At 39.2% G+C, this 16922-nt stretch overlaps 1 protein-coding gene across 2 annotated transcripts in view; it reads left to right on the top strand.

The window, feature by feature from the left end:
- Dock11 (dedicator of cytokinesis 11) overlaps positions 1 to 16922 on the top strand; it is a 199470-nt gene that overhangs the window by 102180 nt on the left and 80368 nt on the right. For both annotated transcript variants that reach the window (XM_090325778.1, XM_090325779.1), the window contains exons 21-27: positions 1759 to 1880; positions 2328 to 2414; positions 4215 to 4304; positions 11059 to 11177; positions 13751 to 13820; positions 13901 to 14026; positions 16254 to 16325. In XM_090325778.1, coding sequence (XP_090181904.1) covers positions 1759 to 1880; positions 2328 to 2414; positions 4215 to 4304; positions 11059 to 11177; positions 13751 to 13820; positions 13901 to 14026; positions 16254 to 16325 — 686 coding nt within the window. The remainder of the gene's footprint in view (positions 1 to 1758; positions 1881 to 2327; positions 2415 to 4214; positions 4305 to 11058; positions 11178 to 13750; positions 13821 to 13900; positions 14027 to 16253; positions 16326 to 16922) is intronic.

Genomic DNA, 16922 nt, shown 5'->3' on the forward strand with positions numbered 1-16922 from the left:
CACAGCTTCACTTCTGACTTTGTGTTGGTTAATTGGACTTAAGAATCTCACAGGGCTGGCTTTGAAATGTGAGCCTCAGACCTGTCTTCTGAGTAGCTAGGGCCATTGGCCATTTTGTTGTTGTTGTCTTTTCAAATAAAAGTAAGGTCTGTGTAAACTCATTTCTGAGGTTGCACTGGTAGAGAGCTCTTTAGGCACGCTGCAGAGTCTGAGAAAGCCATTTACTTTACTCAGAGAAAGCAATGTTTTGGCCGTCTTTTAAGAATTACAGCATTTGCCAAATTAAACACATAAATGAAAACATTCTAACCAGATTTGTGTTGATTTCTGGGTCCACAGTATAAACATGCACAAACACACACACACACACACACACACACACACACACACACACACACGTGCAGGCACTCATACAAAGAATCAGAAAGCAATGGCTTTGCAAAGTGCTCTCCAGCCAACACCCTCTCTCCTTTGCCAAAACTCAGTCCAGAGCAAGCTTTTTTTACAGTTGAGTTATAAACACTTGAAACCCAGAGTAATCTCTATAATGGAAATACTGACACTGCTCAGTAACACAGATGGTTCTGGCTTTTTTAGCTACAACATGATGAGTTTTCTAATTGAAAGCCAAGATGCTCCTTTGGGGGTAAAACTGTTAAGAAACATAGAGATTGGGGAAAATCTCTAGTGGAGTCAAGTCATAAACACTGTGGTCTGGCTTAATACTCCAACTCCACCTCCTCCTCCTATAATCAAGGAAATCTTCCCATCTAAATGATTTATGCCTTATTGCCTTGTATAAATATAGAATATAATCTTGACTTGTGACCTTAATTTTCCATAGTCCTGTCCCTAGAATTGCCATAAAAATTTGGGGAAAAATTGCTAAGACAGTCTCTGCTGGAGGAGTAGGTGCTTTTAGTGGAAGGATACTTTTTTTTAAACTGAGCCTTATAAAATAAGTCTACCAAAAATGATTCTCTAGCTGGACACCAGTGGCCCATAGCTGATCAGAAGACTGAGATCTGAGAGTTACAGTTCAAAGTCTGCCCTTGGCCAGGTGCTGCTGGCTTATACCTATAATCCTAGCTACTCAGGAAGCTGAGATGTGAGGATCACAATTCAAAACAGGAAAGTCCCTGAGACTCTTATCTCCAATTAACCAAAAAAGCAAGATATGGAGCTATGGCTCAAATGGTAGAGCACTAGCTTTGAGTGAAAAAGCTGAAGGACAATGCCTAGGCCTCTGAGTTCAAGCACCAGGACTGGGGTCTGTGTGTGTGTGTCACACATAACATGGTAAAGCAATTGATGCACGTTTTAAGTTTTACCCTATTTTTGTATATTATTTCACTCTGGTCCTGCAACTCTTTTTTTTCATATATTTTTATTGTAATTAATAGAAGGGTTACATGATATTTGCCAGATAGAAGGTGCATTAATTCACATACATTGATACCCTTTCACATGTCAAAGTCTAACACTCTTCACTTGGCTTTTATGCCTGCAACTCTTTTAGACAGAAAGACTGTTGTTGCTCTCACTTTTACTGGCAAGGAAAGAGTAAATAAGCTTGCATAGTGGCTGGGCTAGGACTAGGAAACCATCCAAACCTATTGCTCCTGCCCCATATATAGTTGCCAACACCTGGGCTCCCACATACAGATCCCTGGAAACAACACTCCCAAACAGTCAGACATTGGTAGAACTAATTGCATTTGCAATTTCATTTCTTATGGTTGCTTATTGTCTTGGCAGTTGGGTTTGCCTGGGTGCCTTTGCTAAAGGATGGTAGAATCATCACATTTGAACAACAGCTGCCAGTTTCAGCCAACCTTCCCCCAGGCTACTTGAATCTGAATGATGCAGAATCAAGAAGGGTAGGAAAATCTCCGCATATGTTGAAGTGATCATAAGTTAATGTTTTAAAAATTGAATTCTGTTGGTCTAGTTGATTGCTCAGGATAATGGTATGCAAAAGGGATCTGAAGGACTGGTACCCACCAGTCAATTATAGAAACTATATGTTTATAGTTTACATCTGTTTGATAACATAATCTGACATATGCTGATTCTAGTAACTTTTAAAACTGGGGCTTGAGTTTTATGTATCATTTATAAAATCCATTTCAGTAATTTTTGTTATTCTGAAAGTAGCAGTCTGAAAAGTGTTGGAAATTTAAAATGACTTAGGATCTATTTATTTTAATGTATGAATGTAATACATACATTTCTCAAAAAAATGTTAAAATGCAAAAAGGTGCCGTATGTTGCCAACTCTCCACTGGTATGGTACAAAAAGTGTCGTGTGTATTTTCTATCCACAGCAGTCAAATGCAGATATTAAGTGGGTAGATGGGGCAAAACCATTGTTGAAGATTAAAAGCCATTTAGAGTCGACTATTTATACTCAGGTAACTTGTTTTATCTGGATTGTGTCAGTTTGAATACGCAAGCATGTTTTAAATGTAATGACTGTATTTGTTCCACATTCCCTTTTCTATTCATGTATTCTCCTCCCACAATGCACACACTCCCCCCCCCATTCAAACTGTGTTTTAGCTTTCTGATACTCACTTTTGTTAAACTTGTCAGTTAATTGGTCAAACAGACTATATTGGAGGATCAGGAGTTTGCCCTAGAAGTAGGAGTGCTTGCCTAGCAAGCATGAACACCTACATTCGACTCCTCAGAACCACATACGTAGAAAAAGCTGGAAGTGGGGCTGTGACTCAAGTGGTAGAGCTCTAGCCTTGAGAAAGTCCAAGGAGAGTGCTCAGGTCATGAGTTCAAGCTCCAGGACTGGCAAAAAATAGACTATATTTGATTCCTACAACCTTAGGGAAATTGTAGCCTGCATGATTTTCTCACTAATAATAACTTCATTGTGGCATATATTTTATATTATTTGCAAATTACAAAATCCTTCTTTGCTCATTAATTGATTTGAGCCTCATAGAATGCTAAAAGGGTCCTGGAGACTGTCATCCTCCCATTTTTTTCCTGTTATAATTTCATCTCTTTTACATTTTTATTAGCATATATTGTTATACAAGGGTGTTTCATTGTTTTTGATATTTTTATTTTTATTGATGTTGATAGAAAAGATGTTTTTTCCATTTTTCATACATGCATATGATGTCCCCTAATCAAGCTCTCTCCCTTTGTTGCCCCTCCCCACTCAAAATAATTTCAACACATTTTCTATTTTTATGCATATATATCAATGGTTTGATCACATTTATTCTCATTCACTCTCTTTATTCACCTTCCATCCCCCACTGTACCTACTCCCAAAAGAACCCATTCTATATTCTTGTCATTCATTTTCTTTATATTAATTGCACAGAGGGCTTTCACTGTGGTATTTCACAATGCCTATATTATACTTTAGTAATATTAATACCTTCTGATGTTATCTCTTTCCATGCCCCTCTTTCATCTCTATTATTGACAGCATTTAGCAAGTTTTCTTCTGCTATCTTTATATATTGATACCATGTATTTTGATATTATTCACTCTCCACCCATCTCTTACCCTCTCCCTCCCACCACAGCCCTCTACTCTATATAGAAATAGATAGATCTGTGTATAGTCATATCTTTTAGTACCAGATTCCACATATTAGATATCATTCCTATTTTATAGGTAAGTAAATTGAGTAGTCCGGTATGATACTGTCTCAAGGTCACACAGTATTAATTCAAGGAGCTAGGCCAAGATTCCCACTTCATTCTTGTACCTCCTGATGTAATACGAGCTGTTCAGAAAAGCAATGTGTATAGATTCCATATGGGACAGCCGGACTCACCACTCCTGTGGTGACATTGGGAATTGAGTGCTTGAGACTACTGCTCTGGTAACTTCTGCTGCTACCTTCCCTTAACCCAGAATTTCAGAGATTTGTTCCTACTTCATTAAAATGGAAATGCAACCCCACTTTATAGAACACACCAAAAGGAATTTGATAAATGCTTAGGGGTTGGGGATACATTGTGGCCTCCTGTGTGGCTTAGGTACATGTCAGATTCACCTGGCTTTACTTTTTGAGATATGGGCACATAGGTTGTTTGCTGGAGCTGGAGTGCAGACTTTAGAATGTCAGGATAGTTAGATTGACAAGATGCATGGGGGGGAGGGTGGGTTGAGAGCCTGTGTTTGAGTATAATGAATCTGATCTCATTTCATATGGCTCTTTCCATCTGTGTTCTAGGATCTGCATGTGCACAAATTCTTCCATCATTGCCAGCTGATTCAGTCAGGCTCCAAAGAAGTTCCAGGGGAGCTCATTAAATATTTAAAGGTAAATGAACAACAGCTTTCTGTGAACTGTTGGTTTTTCATGTCTTTCTACTACCTCATTTGATGTGGAAAAAAAAAAAAAGAATCAGATGAGCCCTTGGAAATACTTTGGGTTGTGTATCCTCAGGAGAGCACTTTCTGTTATCTACTTCTCCATCAAGTGGCTGTTTTACAGCAGATAGTGGAGTTGCTACCTTAGGAGGAAAACATTATAGCCAGAATTCAGCATGATGCTTTCGAAAAAAATTCATGGAAATATAGATTTCAGTTGTATAAATTGATTTTTCAGATCTATGGTTTTTCTGCCAACTGCCCACTTGAGATAGAAGATGCTATGGGATAGGTCCAGGCACAGACACTTTTTGCTTAGAATAAGATGGGAAACACTTCCTGGGTCCATGAGTAAAGGACATGGAAAAAAAAAAACTACTAAAGAGACAAAAAGGGGAGAGCCTTAAAGAATACCATACGTGACCAAGAGTGTGGCCTAGTGGTAGAGTGCTTGCCTAGCATGCACAAAGCCCTGGGTTCGATTCCTCAGTACCACATACACAGAAAAGGCTTGTAGTGGTGCCATGGCTCAAATGGTAGAGTGCTAGCATTGGGAAAGCTCAAGGACAGTGCCCAGACCCTGAATTCAAGCCTCAGAACCAGCAAAAACTAATAATACCAAATGTGGTCAGATGTATAGAGAACCTAAGACTTCTATTGATTCTTTAGTAGGTTAGCCATGGGACATTGAGGAATTATTTCATTTTATTTTTATCTTTATCATTATTTTTATTTTAAATAAGGCCCGTTTATATTGGACATATCCTATTACTTATTTTTTTATGTGTCCTAGTCCTAGGACTCAAACTCAGGGCCTGGGCCTTGTCCCTGAGCTTTTTTGTTCAAGGATAGTGCTCTATGACTTGAGACACAACCCCACTTTCAGCTTTTTTGGTAGTTAATTTGAGATAAGCCTTTCATGGACTGGATTGTCTTTGAACTGAAATCCTCAAACCTCAGCCTCCTTGGTAATTAAAATTACAGGTATAATCCACCAATGATTGACCGTAGTGATATTTTTCTCTTTTTTTTTGCCAGTCCTAGGCTTGGGCTCAGGGCCTGCCCCTGGCAGGACTATTGTTCTTCAAATGAAGAAAGAGGGGGGGCAGAAAGGGAGGGAGAAAGGGATGGAGGGAGAGAGGGAAGGAGAGAGAATGTATTGGTTACTTTTAAGGGTGTGGAATTTTTTATATTTACATTACCAATGCCTGACCTCTAGTGGCAGTGAGTGAAATGCCATGTAACTTCAGAAATAGCCAAGTTATTTTGTAAAATACTGAAAAGGGTTCTAGAGATTTCTCTTTACAGATAAAGAAACTGAAGCCCAAGTATGGATGATTTGCCTTTAGAGTTATTTAACTGGTGTTATAAAAGCTGAGCCAAGGAGCCAGAATTGTAGCCTAGTGGTAGAGTGTTTGCGTAGCATGTATGAAGACCTGGGTTTGATTCCTTGGTACCACATACATAGAAAAATCTGGAAATGGTGCTGTGGCTCACATGGCAGAGTCCTAACCTTGAGGAATGCCTAAAAACAGTGTTCAGGCTCAGAATTCAAGCCCCAGGACTGGCAAAAAAATAAAAAGCTGAGCCAAGTCTGTGACACTAGCAGCCACTGCTATATATTGTCCCTATAAGTGACTTTGTCCTAGCCATTTATTTAGCATCTACTTGTAGAGCTGTTATTAATGTATTTATTGTTTTCCTGTGTTCTGTGAGACTTCAGAGAATAGAGTCATTGTCCATAGAGCCATTACAACCTAAATGAAGAAATAGAACCTACATATAAGTTAATTGACAGTATGTAAAAATACAAATAGTCCCAAACCATGTGTGATTGAATGTCAAATGTGTCCATATATAGAATTTCCAGTGCACTGAAGAATTGGCGTAGTGTGGAGGATTTCCATCTTCATCTTACCCTTTGTTTTCTTGTTTCTTTATTCATCTATTCACCATCATTTATTTTTTGCGACCCTATTACAGCCCAAACATTGTTCTGAGTGCTGGAAGAATAGGAAACATCTCAAACACTATAGCTGCTATCACTGGGGTGAAGATGGATTATAGAAGAAATGAGGAGCTGGGATTTGGCCTAGTGGTAGAGTGCTTTTCTATCATGCATGAAGACCCGGGTTCAATTGTTGGTACCACATACATAGAAAAAGCCAGAAGTGGTACTGTGGCTCAAGTGGTAGAGCTCTAGCCTTAAGAAAATCCAAGAACAGTTGTTCAGTCCCTGAGATCAAGCACTGGGACTGGCAAAAAAAAAGAAATGAGTAACTTCAGATAGAGATGAATGATGGGAAGAACATAGAATAGGTTCACGGGATCTCAAAGGACTAGAGTACATTCTAGACAGATGTGTTATAGAAAGTCTGAGATACTGCCTTTTAAAATTGTTGGTCATAGGGCTTGAATTCAGGGCCTGGGTACTGTCCCTGAGATTTTTTTGCTTAAGGCTAGCAGTCCACAACTTTGAGCCACATCTCCACTTCCGGCTTTCTAGTGGTTAAATGAATATGAGTCTCAGGGAGTTGCCGGGTCTGGACCATGGCCTAGTGGTAGAGTGCTTGCCTAGCATGCATGAAGCCCTGGGTTCGATTCCTTGGTACCGCATACACAGGAAAGGCTGGAAGTGGTGCTGTGGCTCAAGTGGTAGAGGGCTAGCCTTGAGGAAAGCCCAAGGACAGTGTTTAACCCTGAGTCTAAGCCCCAGGACGGGCAAAAAATGAAAAATGCATCTCAGGGAATTTGCTGCTGAGTCAGGCTTCAAACCATGATCCTCAGATCTCAGCCTCCTGAATAGCTAGAATTGTATGTGAACCATCAGTGCCAGGCTGACACTGCCATTTTGACCTGGAAAAAAAAAAGAAAAACAGTGCAAGAAGAGAGCTATAGGTGATGATGGAATGCAGTGGTCAGTGTAAATCTCTCTCACTGGTTTGTTTGAAGAACAAGAAAAAAAACAATATATCTGGAGCAAAGCACATAGTAGAGGGGTGTTTGTTGCCAGGAGATGAGTTTGCAGAGCAAGGTTGAGTACATGCGTAGGTATGGGAAGCTGATGACAGCTCTTTGTTTATAGTGTTTGTTTTGTTTTGAACAACGGAAAGATGGCATTATCCAATTTGCATTTCAAAAAGAACATTCTGGCTGCTGTATTGAGGAATAAATTAAATAGAAGCATCCTTCCTGCATGGAATGTCTGTTTCTGTTCTTCTCCATGCCAGCATCCTACCTATTCCTTGATTTACCTCCTCTTCGGAGTCCTACCTAAATTCTCTCCCAAAGTAACTTACTTATTCATCCTTTTTGAATTTTGTAGATGCTACTATCCTACCCTTTTTGTTTACACTGTTAGTAACCGCACCTGCATATGTGTGCCTGCCAGACTTTTGACTTCAGCTCAGGGCCTTGAGCTTTCATTGGACTTTCTTACTCACCAGTTGGTGCTCTACCACTTGGTCCATACTTCCATTTCTAGATTTTTTGGTAGTTAATTGGAGATAAGAGTCTCACAGACATTATTGACTGGGCTGCTTCTGAAACTCTATCCTCATATCTCAGCCTCCTGAGTGGCTTGGATTATAGGTATGGGCACTGGTACTTAGCACAGTATCTTCTTTTTGATATGTTTGAATATTGGAAGTATGTTCAATGTACCTTTCTTTTTTACTTTTTTTGCCGCAAGTCCTGGGGCTTGAACTTAGGGCCCCAGCACTGTCCTTGGGCTTTTCCTCAAGGTTAGCTCTCTACCACTTGACTCACAGCACCACTTCCAGCTTTTTCCTATGTATGTAGTATTGAGTAATCGAACGTGGGACTTTGTGCATGGTAGGCAAGCACTATGCCAGTAGGCCAAACTCACACCCCCTTTTTTACTTTTTATTAAAAGATTTTATAGCCTGGAGTGGTGGTTCACACCTGTAATCCTAGCTACTTAGGAGGCTGAGATCTGAGGATCCAGGTTCAAAGCCAACCTCTGGAACAAAAGGAACTCAGACTTTTATCTCCAATTAACCTCTAGAAAATGGGAGTGGGACTTGGCTCAAGGGTAGAGTGGTAGCCTTGAGCTGAAGAGCTCAGGGACAACGCCCAGGCCCAAGGGTAGTGTGATAGCCTTGAGCTGAAGAGCACAAGAAGAGTGCCCAGGCCAAGTTCAAGCCCCATGACCCCCCCCCACACACACAAAGAAGATTTTATTAACACTGAGTTTTTACATTATATTTCAAACAATATGCCTTTCTTGAATGAGAAAATGGTTTCAATGGAGTAGGGATTTGAACTTGTCTTGGAAGAATAGCTAGGATTTTGTAAAATCTGAATAAGGGCACATAGGTAGGAAAGTGTCAGAACCAAAGAACACGGTAGGCACAAGCTGAAAATATAGGCTAAACAGTATGTCACTTGAAATAACTAATTCCCCAAGCCAGGCTTTCTCAATTTTGGCACTATTGACTTGGAGTAGGATAAGCCTTTATCGTGAAGTCTCCTGTATATTGTAAAATACCTCTGCCCACAAAGGGATGGAAATCATGTTGAGTGAGATAAGCCAAGACCAAAGGAACAAAAGGCACATGGTCTCCTTGATATGTGAGTATTAGATCTAAACAATACAAGACTGATGACTCAATGACTCAGGTACTCCAGGTCATTGACATGAACCTGGAGATATAAATATAACTATCTAGACATATAAGTCTATGATGGGATACATATTCTATAGACATATATTATATAGATCAATATGTATCTATGACATACAAAGATTCAGCTTAATAATTTTATGTGCCAGTGATTGCATATAGAGATTCCTTTCATGAATGCTTGTTTGTAGAACACAACATTTGAAATATGATGTGAAAACTCGGTGTTAATAAAAACTTTTAATAAAAAAGATACCTGTGTCCACTAGAGCTCAGTAGCAACATCATTTGTGAGAGCCAAAAGAATGTCTCCAGACATTGCCAAATCTCCTGGGGGGAACAGTGGCCTCTGACTGAGAACTGCCTAGGTAATAGGGAAGCATCAAAAATAAAATCTTCAACCAGTGCCAGGGTCTCACACCTGTAGTCTTACCTACTCAGGAGACTGCAATCTGAAGTGTTTTGAAACCAGAAAGGGAAAGAAAGTCTATGAGACTCCTTTATGCAATTAAGCACACACAAAAAAGCCAGAAGTTGAGTTGTGGGAGAGTCCAGACATCGAGTTCAAGCCCCAGGACTGGCACTAAAATAAAATAAAATGTTGAGTGGTAGGAATATGGCTTAGTTGTAGAGCACTTGCTTTGTACATAAATGGCCCTGGGGACCATCCTTAGCACCACACAAAAAAGAAAGAAATCTTAGTAGGAGGTATTCTAACTAGCATCAGAAGATGGTGAAAGATTAATTAGGAAATAAGAAATGCAGTGGGAGGAAAGAGAAACTGCTGATACGTAGTAGAAAATTATTTCGTATTTTGGTTATGGGTAGAGCTTTCATCCTGAAGGGGGCAAAGGCAGGGAGGACAAAGAAGATGGGTGCATAGGAAGAAAACTCTTGAAGGACTGACCATCTGTTGCTATGTATCTAAAGGGAGAGCCTGCTCAGAGAGCCAAGAGGACACTGTTGGGATGAGAGCATTAAAAAGAAAGTGGGAAGAATAAGGATGGATGGCAGAAACAAAAGTCAAGAAGACTGCAAATGAGCAGTCATGAGTTCCTGAAGTCCAAAGTCTTGGCTCATCCACTTCTAGGTTTCCCACAATGCCTACATGCCATTTACAATAGAAAGTGCTTTATAAGGATTGTTTTGGGGAGAGGAAGGTGGGCTGCTGGCTGCCTGAATGAGTGAATGTGGATAGAGGGAAAAAGAAGAATGAAGTTGAACCAATGTTACTGTTTGTAACACTGTTCTATCTATGCACATTTCATCATTGCAATGTGTGTAACACATCTATTATTAGAGACAGTGTTAGCACTTTGAAGAAGCGTAGTATGAGGACGTTAAAATGCAAAAGGATCTCAGTTTTAGAGATTCTGCTGGTTTGGAGCCAATTATATATACAAGTGTATTTCCTTGAACCTTGCCTGATTTCTCACCAGATGCAATGGAAGCCCACATTCTGCCGAAAAAACAGAGAAGATGCAGGGCAAGTGGGTGCATCTCCACCCATGTCTTCTTTCCCACCTACTCACAGTTGAATATAGGCTTGCCAAGTGCAATGGCTTTAAAAAAAATAAAAATCCTACAAGCTGGGCACTGGTGGCTCACGCCTGTAATCCTAGCTCAAAAGGCTGAGATCTGAGGACCACAGTTCAAAGCGAACCTGGACACGAAAGTCCACAAGACTCTTATTTCCAATTAATCACCAGAAAATTGGAAGTGGCGCTGTGGCTCGAGTGATAAAGCACTAGCCTTGAGCTGAATTGCTCCAGGGACATGCCCAGGCCAGGAGTCCAAGTCCCACAACTGAAACAAAACCACCCTGCATATCCCAATTACATGTGTTATCTTCAGTTAAGCATTTAATATTAAGTCAACTCACAAGATCTCAATGCAAAATAGAGACATGGATTGAGGAATTAACAAAGGTCCCCCTGTCCCAGGAAATTTGAATTTAAAAGAGCTGATAATGTATTTTTCACTACCTTGTTTTTGTTGATTTACATTTGTAGAATTATATTTCTGTGTGTTTTCATAACTAATAATGACTTATTTTAGTGTTTGCATGCCATGGAGATCCAAGTCATGATACAGTTTCTACCTGTAATTCTTATGCAACTCTTCCGAGTTCTCACAAATATGACCCAAGAAGATGACGTTCCTATCAACTGTACCATGTGAGTTTCTGTGTTAAATACAAAAAGCTACTTATTCAAGATCTACTCCCCCTCCCCATCGCCCACTGCTGGGAAGCATTCATTGCTATCAACTTCTTCTTAGAACTGCTTTGTCTTTTTATTTTTCATTCTATCATCTGTTTAGATATACAGTATTTTCATTGTCATTTGTCTGAAGATATATTTAATTTGCCTTTTGATTTCTTTGTTTTGGCCGGCTTGTTCAAGAGCATGTTGTTTAATTTCCACATATTTTTGAATTTTCCACAGTTCCTCCTGTTACCAGTTTTGAAATTTGTGCCAGGATTGTTGAAAACAGTACCTGATATGGCTTCAGTCTTCTTCAATTTATTAACACTTGTGGTCTAATGTGCGATCTATACTGGAGAATATTTCTTGTACACATGAGCAAAATATATTGTGTTGCTGTCAAATGGAAGTTCTCTATAAGACTATTATAAGTCCATTTGGTCTAAGTGAAGTTCAAGTCTATTATTGTCTTATTAATTGTCTGTCTGGCTATTTCATTTTTGAAAGTGGATTGTTGAAGTTTCCTATTATTATTTTATTGCTATTTACTTTTCCTTTCATGTCCAGTAATAGTGACTTTGCATATTCAAGAATACAAACACATTTTCAGTCAAACTTCCCTGAACTCTTTTCCTCAGGGCTAGTGCTTTTCCACTTTGAGCCATAGCACCACTTCTGGTTTTGAGTGGTTAATTGGAGATAAGGGTCAGGGACTTTTCTACCCAGGTGGGCTTTAAACCATGATCCTCAGATTTCAGCCTCCTGAGTAGCTAGGATTACAGATGTGAGCCACCAATGCCCAGCTCTAAATTTTTAATTTAGTTTTTATTTTAGTTCCACCCAATTTCAATAGCCACATATGACTAGTATTTCTCACTTTGAACAGACTGTGGCGCTAGGCTATCAATTTTGACTTGAAAGAATAAGCCTTTTTTTTTTTTTTCTTTTTGTTGCAGATCTTGGAGCTTAACTACAGCTTGGGCACTGTCCTTGAATTTTGTTTGTTTTTGTTCAAGGCTAGTGCTCTACTACTTTGAGCTGCAGATCCACTTTCAATTTTTAGGTGACTAATTGGAGCTAAGAGTCTCAGGAATTTTCCTGCCCCGGGCTGGCTTAGAACCATGATCCTCAGATCTCATCCTCTTGGGTAGCTAGGATTACAGGCATGAGCCACCAGCACCAAGCTAATATATTATTTTTTATATGAAAACTAACCAAGATATAGAGTAAAAGGCAAAATGTACGTGATTTTTTTTCACAGTAAAATAGGAAGACTTAAAAAAAATGAGCTCAGTGTTGGATACATTTGGCCTGGGTTTGTCACAGCTTGCTTGTCACAGCCTTTTCCACTTGGCCTAAGACTACCCACAGGTGCACACTGTTTATCTCTGCTGCTAGGGACCATCTAGCTGAAAATTTAAGAAGCATTACTCTAACCCCAAAATGTGATTCCTAGCCCAGCAGCACTAGTATCACCTGAGATTAAAATTAGTCAAAATACTCACTATTAACTTCACCTCACACGTAGAAAATTAGAAATTCTGGGAGTGGAGCCAGGCAATCTGGTAAGAAGCCTTCTACGTGATTGTGATGCGGGTATTTGACAAACTTCACTCATCTCTTAACTTTAAATCTTTGTATGAATTTTATATTTACTTCTGATTTTCCTACATGTCCATTTGTCTTCCTTACCTCTCCCGAGCCTTTTTCCTCACTTGTTGGCATGCTTTTCCTTTCATCTTTCTATTATTTTCCTTTTATTCTCACTGGAAGGAATGTCAATATTTACCTTGAGGTTTTTAACTGTACTGGCTGTGTCCATAATTCAAATATATACAGTTTTAGAAAGGAGAGGAAACGTCAAAGGTGCCAGGAAATAATTATGATTGTTGTTATTATTTAAGTATTGGAATTTGAGCTTGGTGGTTTGCTCTTGTAAGGCAAGTAATCAATGAACCACTGGAGCCACACTTCCAGCTTTTTTTTTTTTTTTTTTTTTTTTTGCTGTTCGGTTTACTTTTAACATAGGATCTCACTTTTTTTGCCTGTATTGGACTGTGATTCTACTATTTGATGCTTTCCTTTCAGCCAGGATGAGAGACCATGTTCAGCTCTTTGTGTTAAGATGGGCGGGGGGTCTCATAAACTCTTTAGGCTGACTAGCCTGAAATGGTGGACTTCCTGATCTCAGCTTCCCATGTAGCTGAAATGATAGGTACATGGCACCTATTTATTGGTTAAGAAGGGGTCTCATGAACATTTGCCTAGCCTGGCCTCACACTGTGATCCTCCCTGTCCCCATCTTCTGAGTAGGTAGGATTGTAGGCATGAACCATCAGCACCTGGCCTTGAACCAGAAACTACATTTTATAAGACCTTGAGCATGTTAGGTGCTAAAATCATTGTTAGACTTGAACTACTGTTTATGTAATTGTCTCACTTTTAAAGAGGAATACTAGGTATGTCTAGGGTTATAATGATGTTATTTAACACTCAAAGTCTGATAATGAAGTGTAGCATGACTTCTGCAAATCTCATTTCAGGGTCCTCTTACATATCGTATCAAAATGCCATGAAGAAGGCTTGGATAGTTATTTAAGATCCTTCATAAAGGTTTGTGAAATGGGCTTTCTTGCTGGGTGGCATGTTTTATGGAACACTTGTATCTTATTGTTCATTTTCTTGGTTTACAGTATAGCTTCCGACCTGAGAAACCAAATGTTCTTCAGACCCAGCTAATACATGAAACCTTGGCTACTACGATGATAGCTATATTGAAACAATCTGCAGATTTCTTAGCAATAAATAAACTACTAAAGGTAAGAACAGTAGACAAAATCATGAACAAAGGCAAACACATGCATACCCAAGTAGGACCCTCCCTTTTCAATTCTCATAAAGGTTCATGAGAACCTTCTTCATCCTCCCTATTAATCCCCCAATCAAATGTAATAGACAAATTTGGGGTCCGATAAAGCTGGGTTAGAATCTTATACAGGTTAAGAGTGTAGTTCTGTAACCTGGGTCCATGTTTTTAACATCTCTGAGCCTCGCGCTTCCCATGTGTAAATTATCAACATTTATTTTAGTCCAAATAGCGATCAAAACTTAGGGAGTCAGAACTGAAAGAATTGCAACCTCTGACTTACATCCTCATATTCTAAAATTATATTATCAACTTTATTTTTCGCCAGTCCTGGGGCTTGAACTCAGGGCCTGAGCACTGTTCTTGAGCATTTTTGCTCAAGACTATTTCTCTATCCCATGAGCCACAGTACCACTTCCAGCTTTTTCCGCATATGTGGCACTGAGGAATCGAACCTAAGGCTTTGTGCATGCTAGGCAGGCACTCTACCACTAGGCCATAATCTCGTCCTATTACCAACTTAGTTATGTAATTTTGTTGCAGCACAAGTATAATGAATGCTTTATTTAAATTTCTAATTGGCTGCAGATCAATCACTAACAAATTTATGCAGTCTAAAGGCATTTAAATATACTGATCATAACAAAGAAATAAATTATTACTATTTTTCTTGATTTCTTCTGTGTGGATGCATGCTGGTATTAGGGCATAACCTCAGGGCCTTGTTGTATTGCTTATCTCTTTCACTCATAGGTAGCTCTCTATCCCTTAAGCCATGCTTCTATTTCCAACTTTTTGTTGGTTAATTGTAGATAAGACTCACAGACTTTTCTGCCAGGACTGCCTTTGAACCTTGGTGTTCATATCTCAGCCTCCTTAGTAGCTATAATTACAAGTATGACCACCAGTATCCAGCCATATTATTAATATTTGATGAATAATATGAAACTATTTGATGAATAGTTTCTGGCAGGTAGTCAGCACTCAATAAATGGCAGCGTTGGTTATCACCATTTTGATTAGTTATTAGTAGGATTTTTTTTATATCTCAAGATTCATCTGCCTGAAGATTCTCTCTCTCTCTCAAGTTACATTATATGGGCAAACACATAGATCACTTAGGCTGTGCTAGTATTGTATAAAAGTCAGAGTTGCCTCAACTGAATTCAGGCAGTAATAATATTCATTGCAGAGAACAAGATTAAAAGTTAGTTTGCTTTTAATCACCAGAGATGGCTCTTCAAAACAATATCAGTGCTAGAAGCTAGTGGCTCATACTATACAGTAATGCTAGTTACTCAGGAGGCTGAGGATAAAGGCTTAGTATGCACCCTGGTACTGGGACATGAATTCAGGGTATGGCCACTGTTTCTTAGCTTTTTTTGCCAGTCTTGGGCTTAAGCTCAGGTCCTGAGCACTGTCCTTGGATTTTTCTCAAGGCTAGAACTCTACCACTTGAGCCTCAGCACCACTTCTGGCTTTTTCTAAGTATGTGGTACCAAGGAATCGAACCAAGGCCTTCGTGCATGGTAGGCAAGCACTCTACCACTAGGCCAAACCCCCGGCCCTTTTTCTTAGCTTTTATGCTCAAGGCTTCACTCTACAATTTGAGCCAAGCTCCACTTCCAGCTTTTTGGTTCTTAATTGGAGATAAGAGTTTCATGGACTTTCCAACCTAGGCTGGCTTTGAACAATGATCCTCATTTTTCAGCCTTCTGCATAGAATTACTGCTGTGAGTCACCAGCATGGGGCAGAGCATGAAGGTTTAAAGCCAACCAAGCAGACAAATCTGTGAGGCTTTTATATCCAATTACCACCCCTGCCTTTGACATGTACACACACACACACACACACACACACACACACACACGCGCACACACACACACACACACACACACACACACACACACACACACACGAGCAAAAGAGCCCAGGCAATTGAGAATGTGCTGGGTGGGTAAAAAAAAAAAAGTGTCATTGTCAGTGAAGAACTTCCCTCATGGATCACTGTTGAACCTTCATGGATAATAGGATCTTTTTGCTAACACAAACCTTTGCTAGCCAATTGAAATAATTTTCAAATGTTAGCAAAATATCCATAGTAGCTCATCACAGTTTGTTTAAACTTCAAGGATTTGGGAAACTGTCAAGGTTTTATTTTTGTTTCTTTTTTTTTTAGTATTCATGGTTTTTCTTTGAAATAATTGCAAAATCAATGGCCACATACTTGTTGGAAGAGAATAAAATTAAGGTAAGTAGGCTCAGTAACTAACTTTAAAATTTTTTATACTTTAAAATCTGTTTTAAAGGTACAGATTTGGAATTATTTATCTGAAATGCTAGGAAACAGAAGAATTTCAGCTCTTTTCAGATTTTTAAGTATTTATATATGCATAGTAAGATAATTTGGGATTAGAACTCGTCTTAGCCTGAAATTTGTTTCCTGTATAACATATACACATATACTTCAAGTTTTATGCAATAATTTATATTTATACCTGTTTTTCGTTATTTTTTATATGTTCTTTTTAGTGACACTAGGTTGAAATTAAATGTTTCATGCTTGCTGGACTGCCTATTTTGCAGTGCTTTCTGGGTTTGGGAACACTTTATCATTGGAGTCACAGCTCTGCTTCCAGCTTTTTGGTGGTTAACAGGAAAAAAGAATCTCATGGACTTACCTGCGTAGGCTGGCTTCAAACAATGATCCTCAAATCTTAGCCTTCTTAGTAGCTGGGATTAAAGGCATGAGCCACTGGCACCCAACTTAGTGGTTACTTTTTAGCAATGGGCCTCACTTTCTATCCAGGCTTATGCAAGAGCCACAATGCACTTCTGGATTTCCTGT

Source organism: Megascapheus bottae, chromosome X, assembly GCF_031878675.1.
Source record: "Megascapheus bottae isolate mThoBot1 chromosome X, mThoBot2.hap1, whole genome shotgun sequence".
NCBI lineage: Eukaryota > Metazoa > Chordata > Mammalia > Rodentia > Geomyidae > Megascapheus > Megascapheus bottae.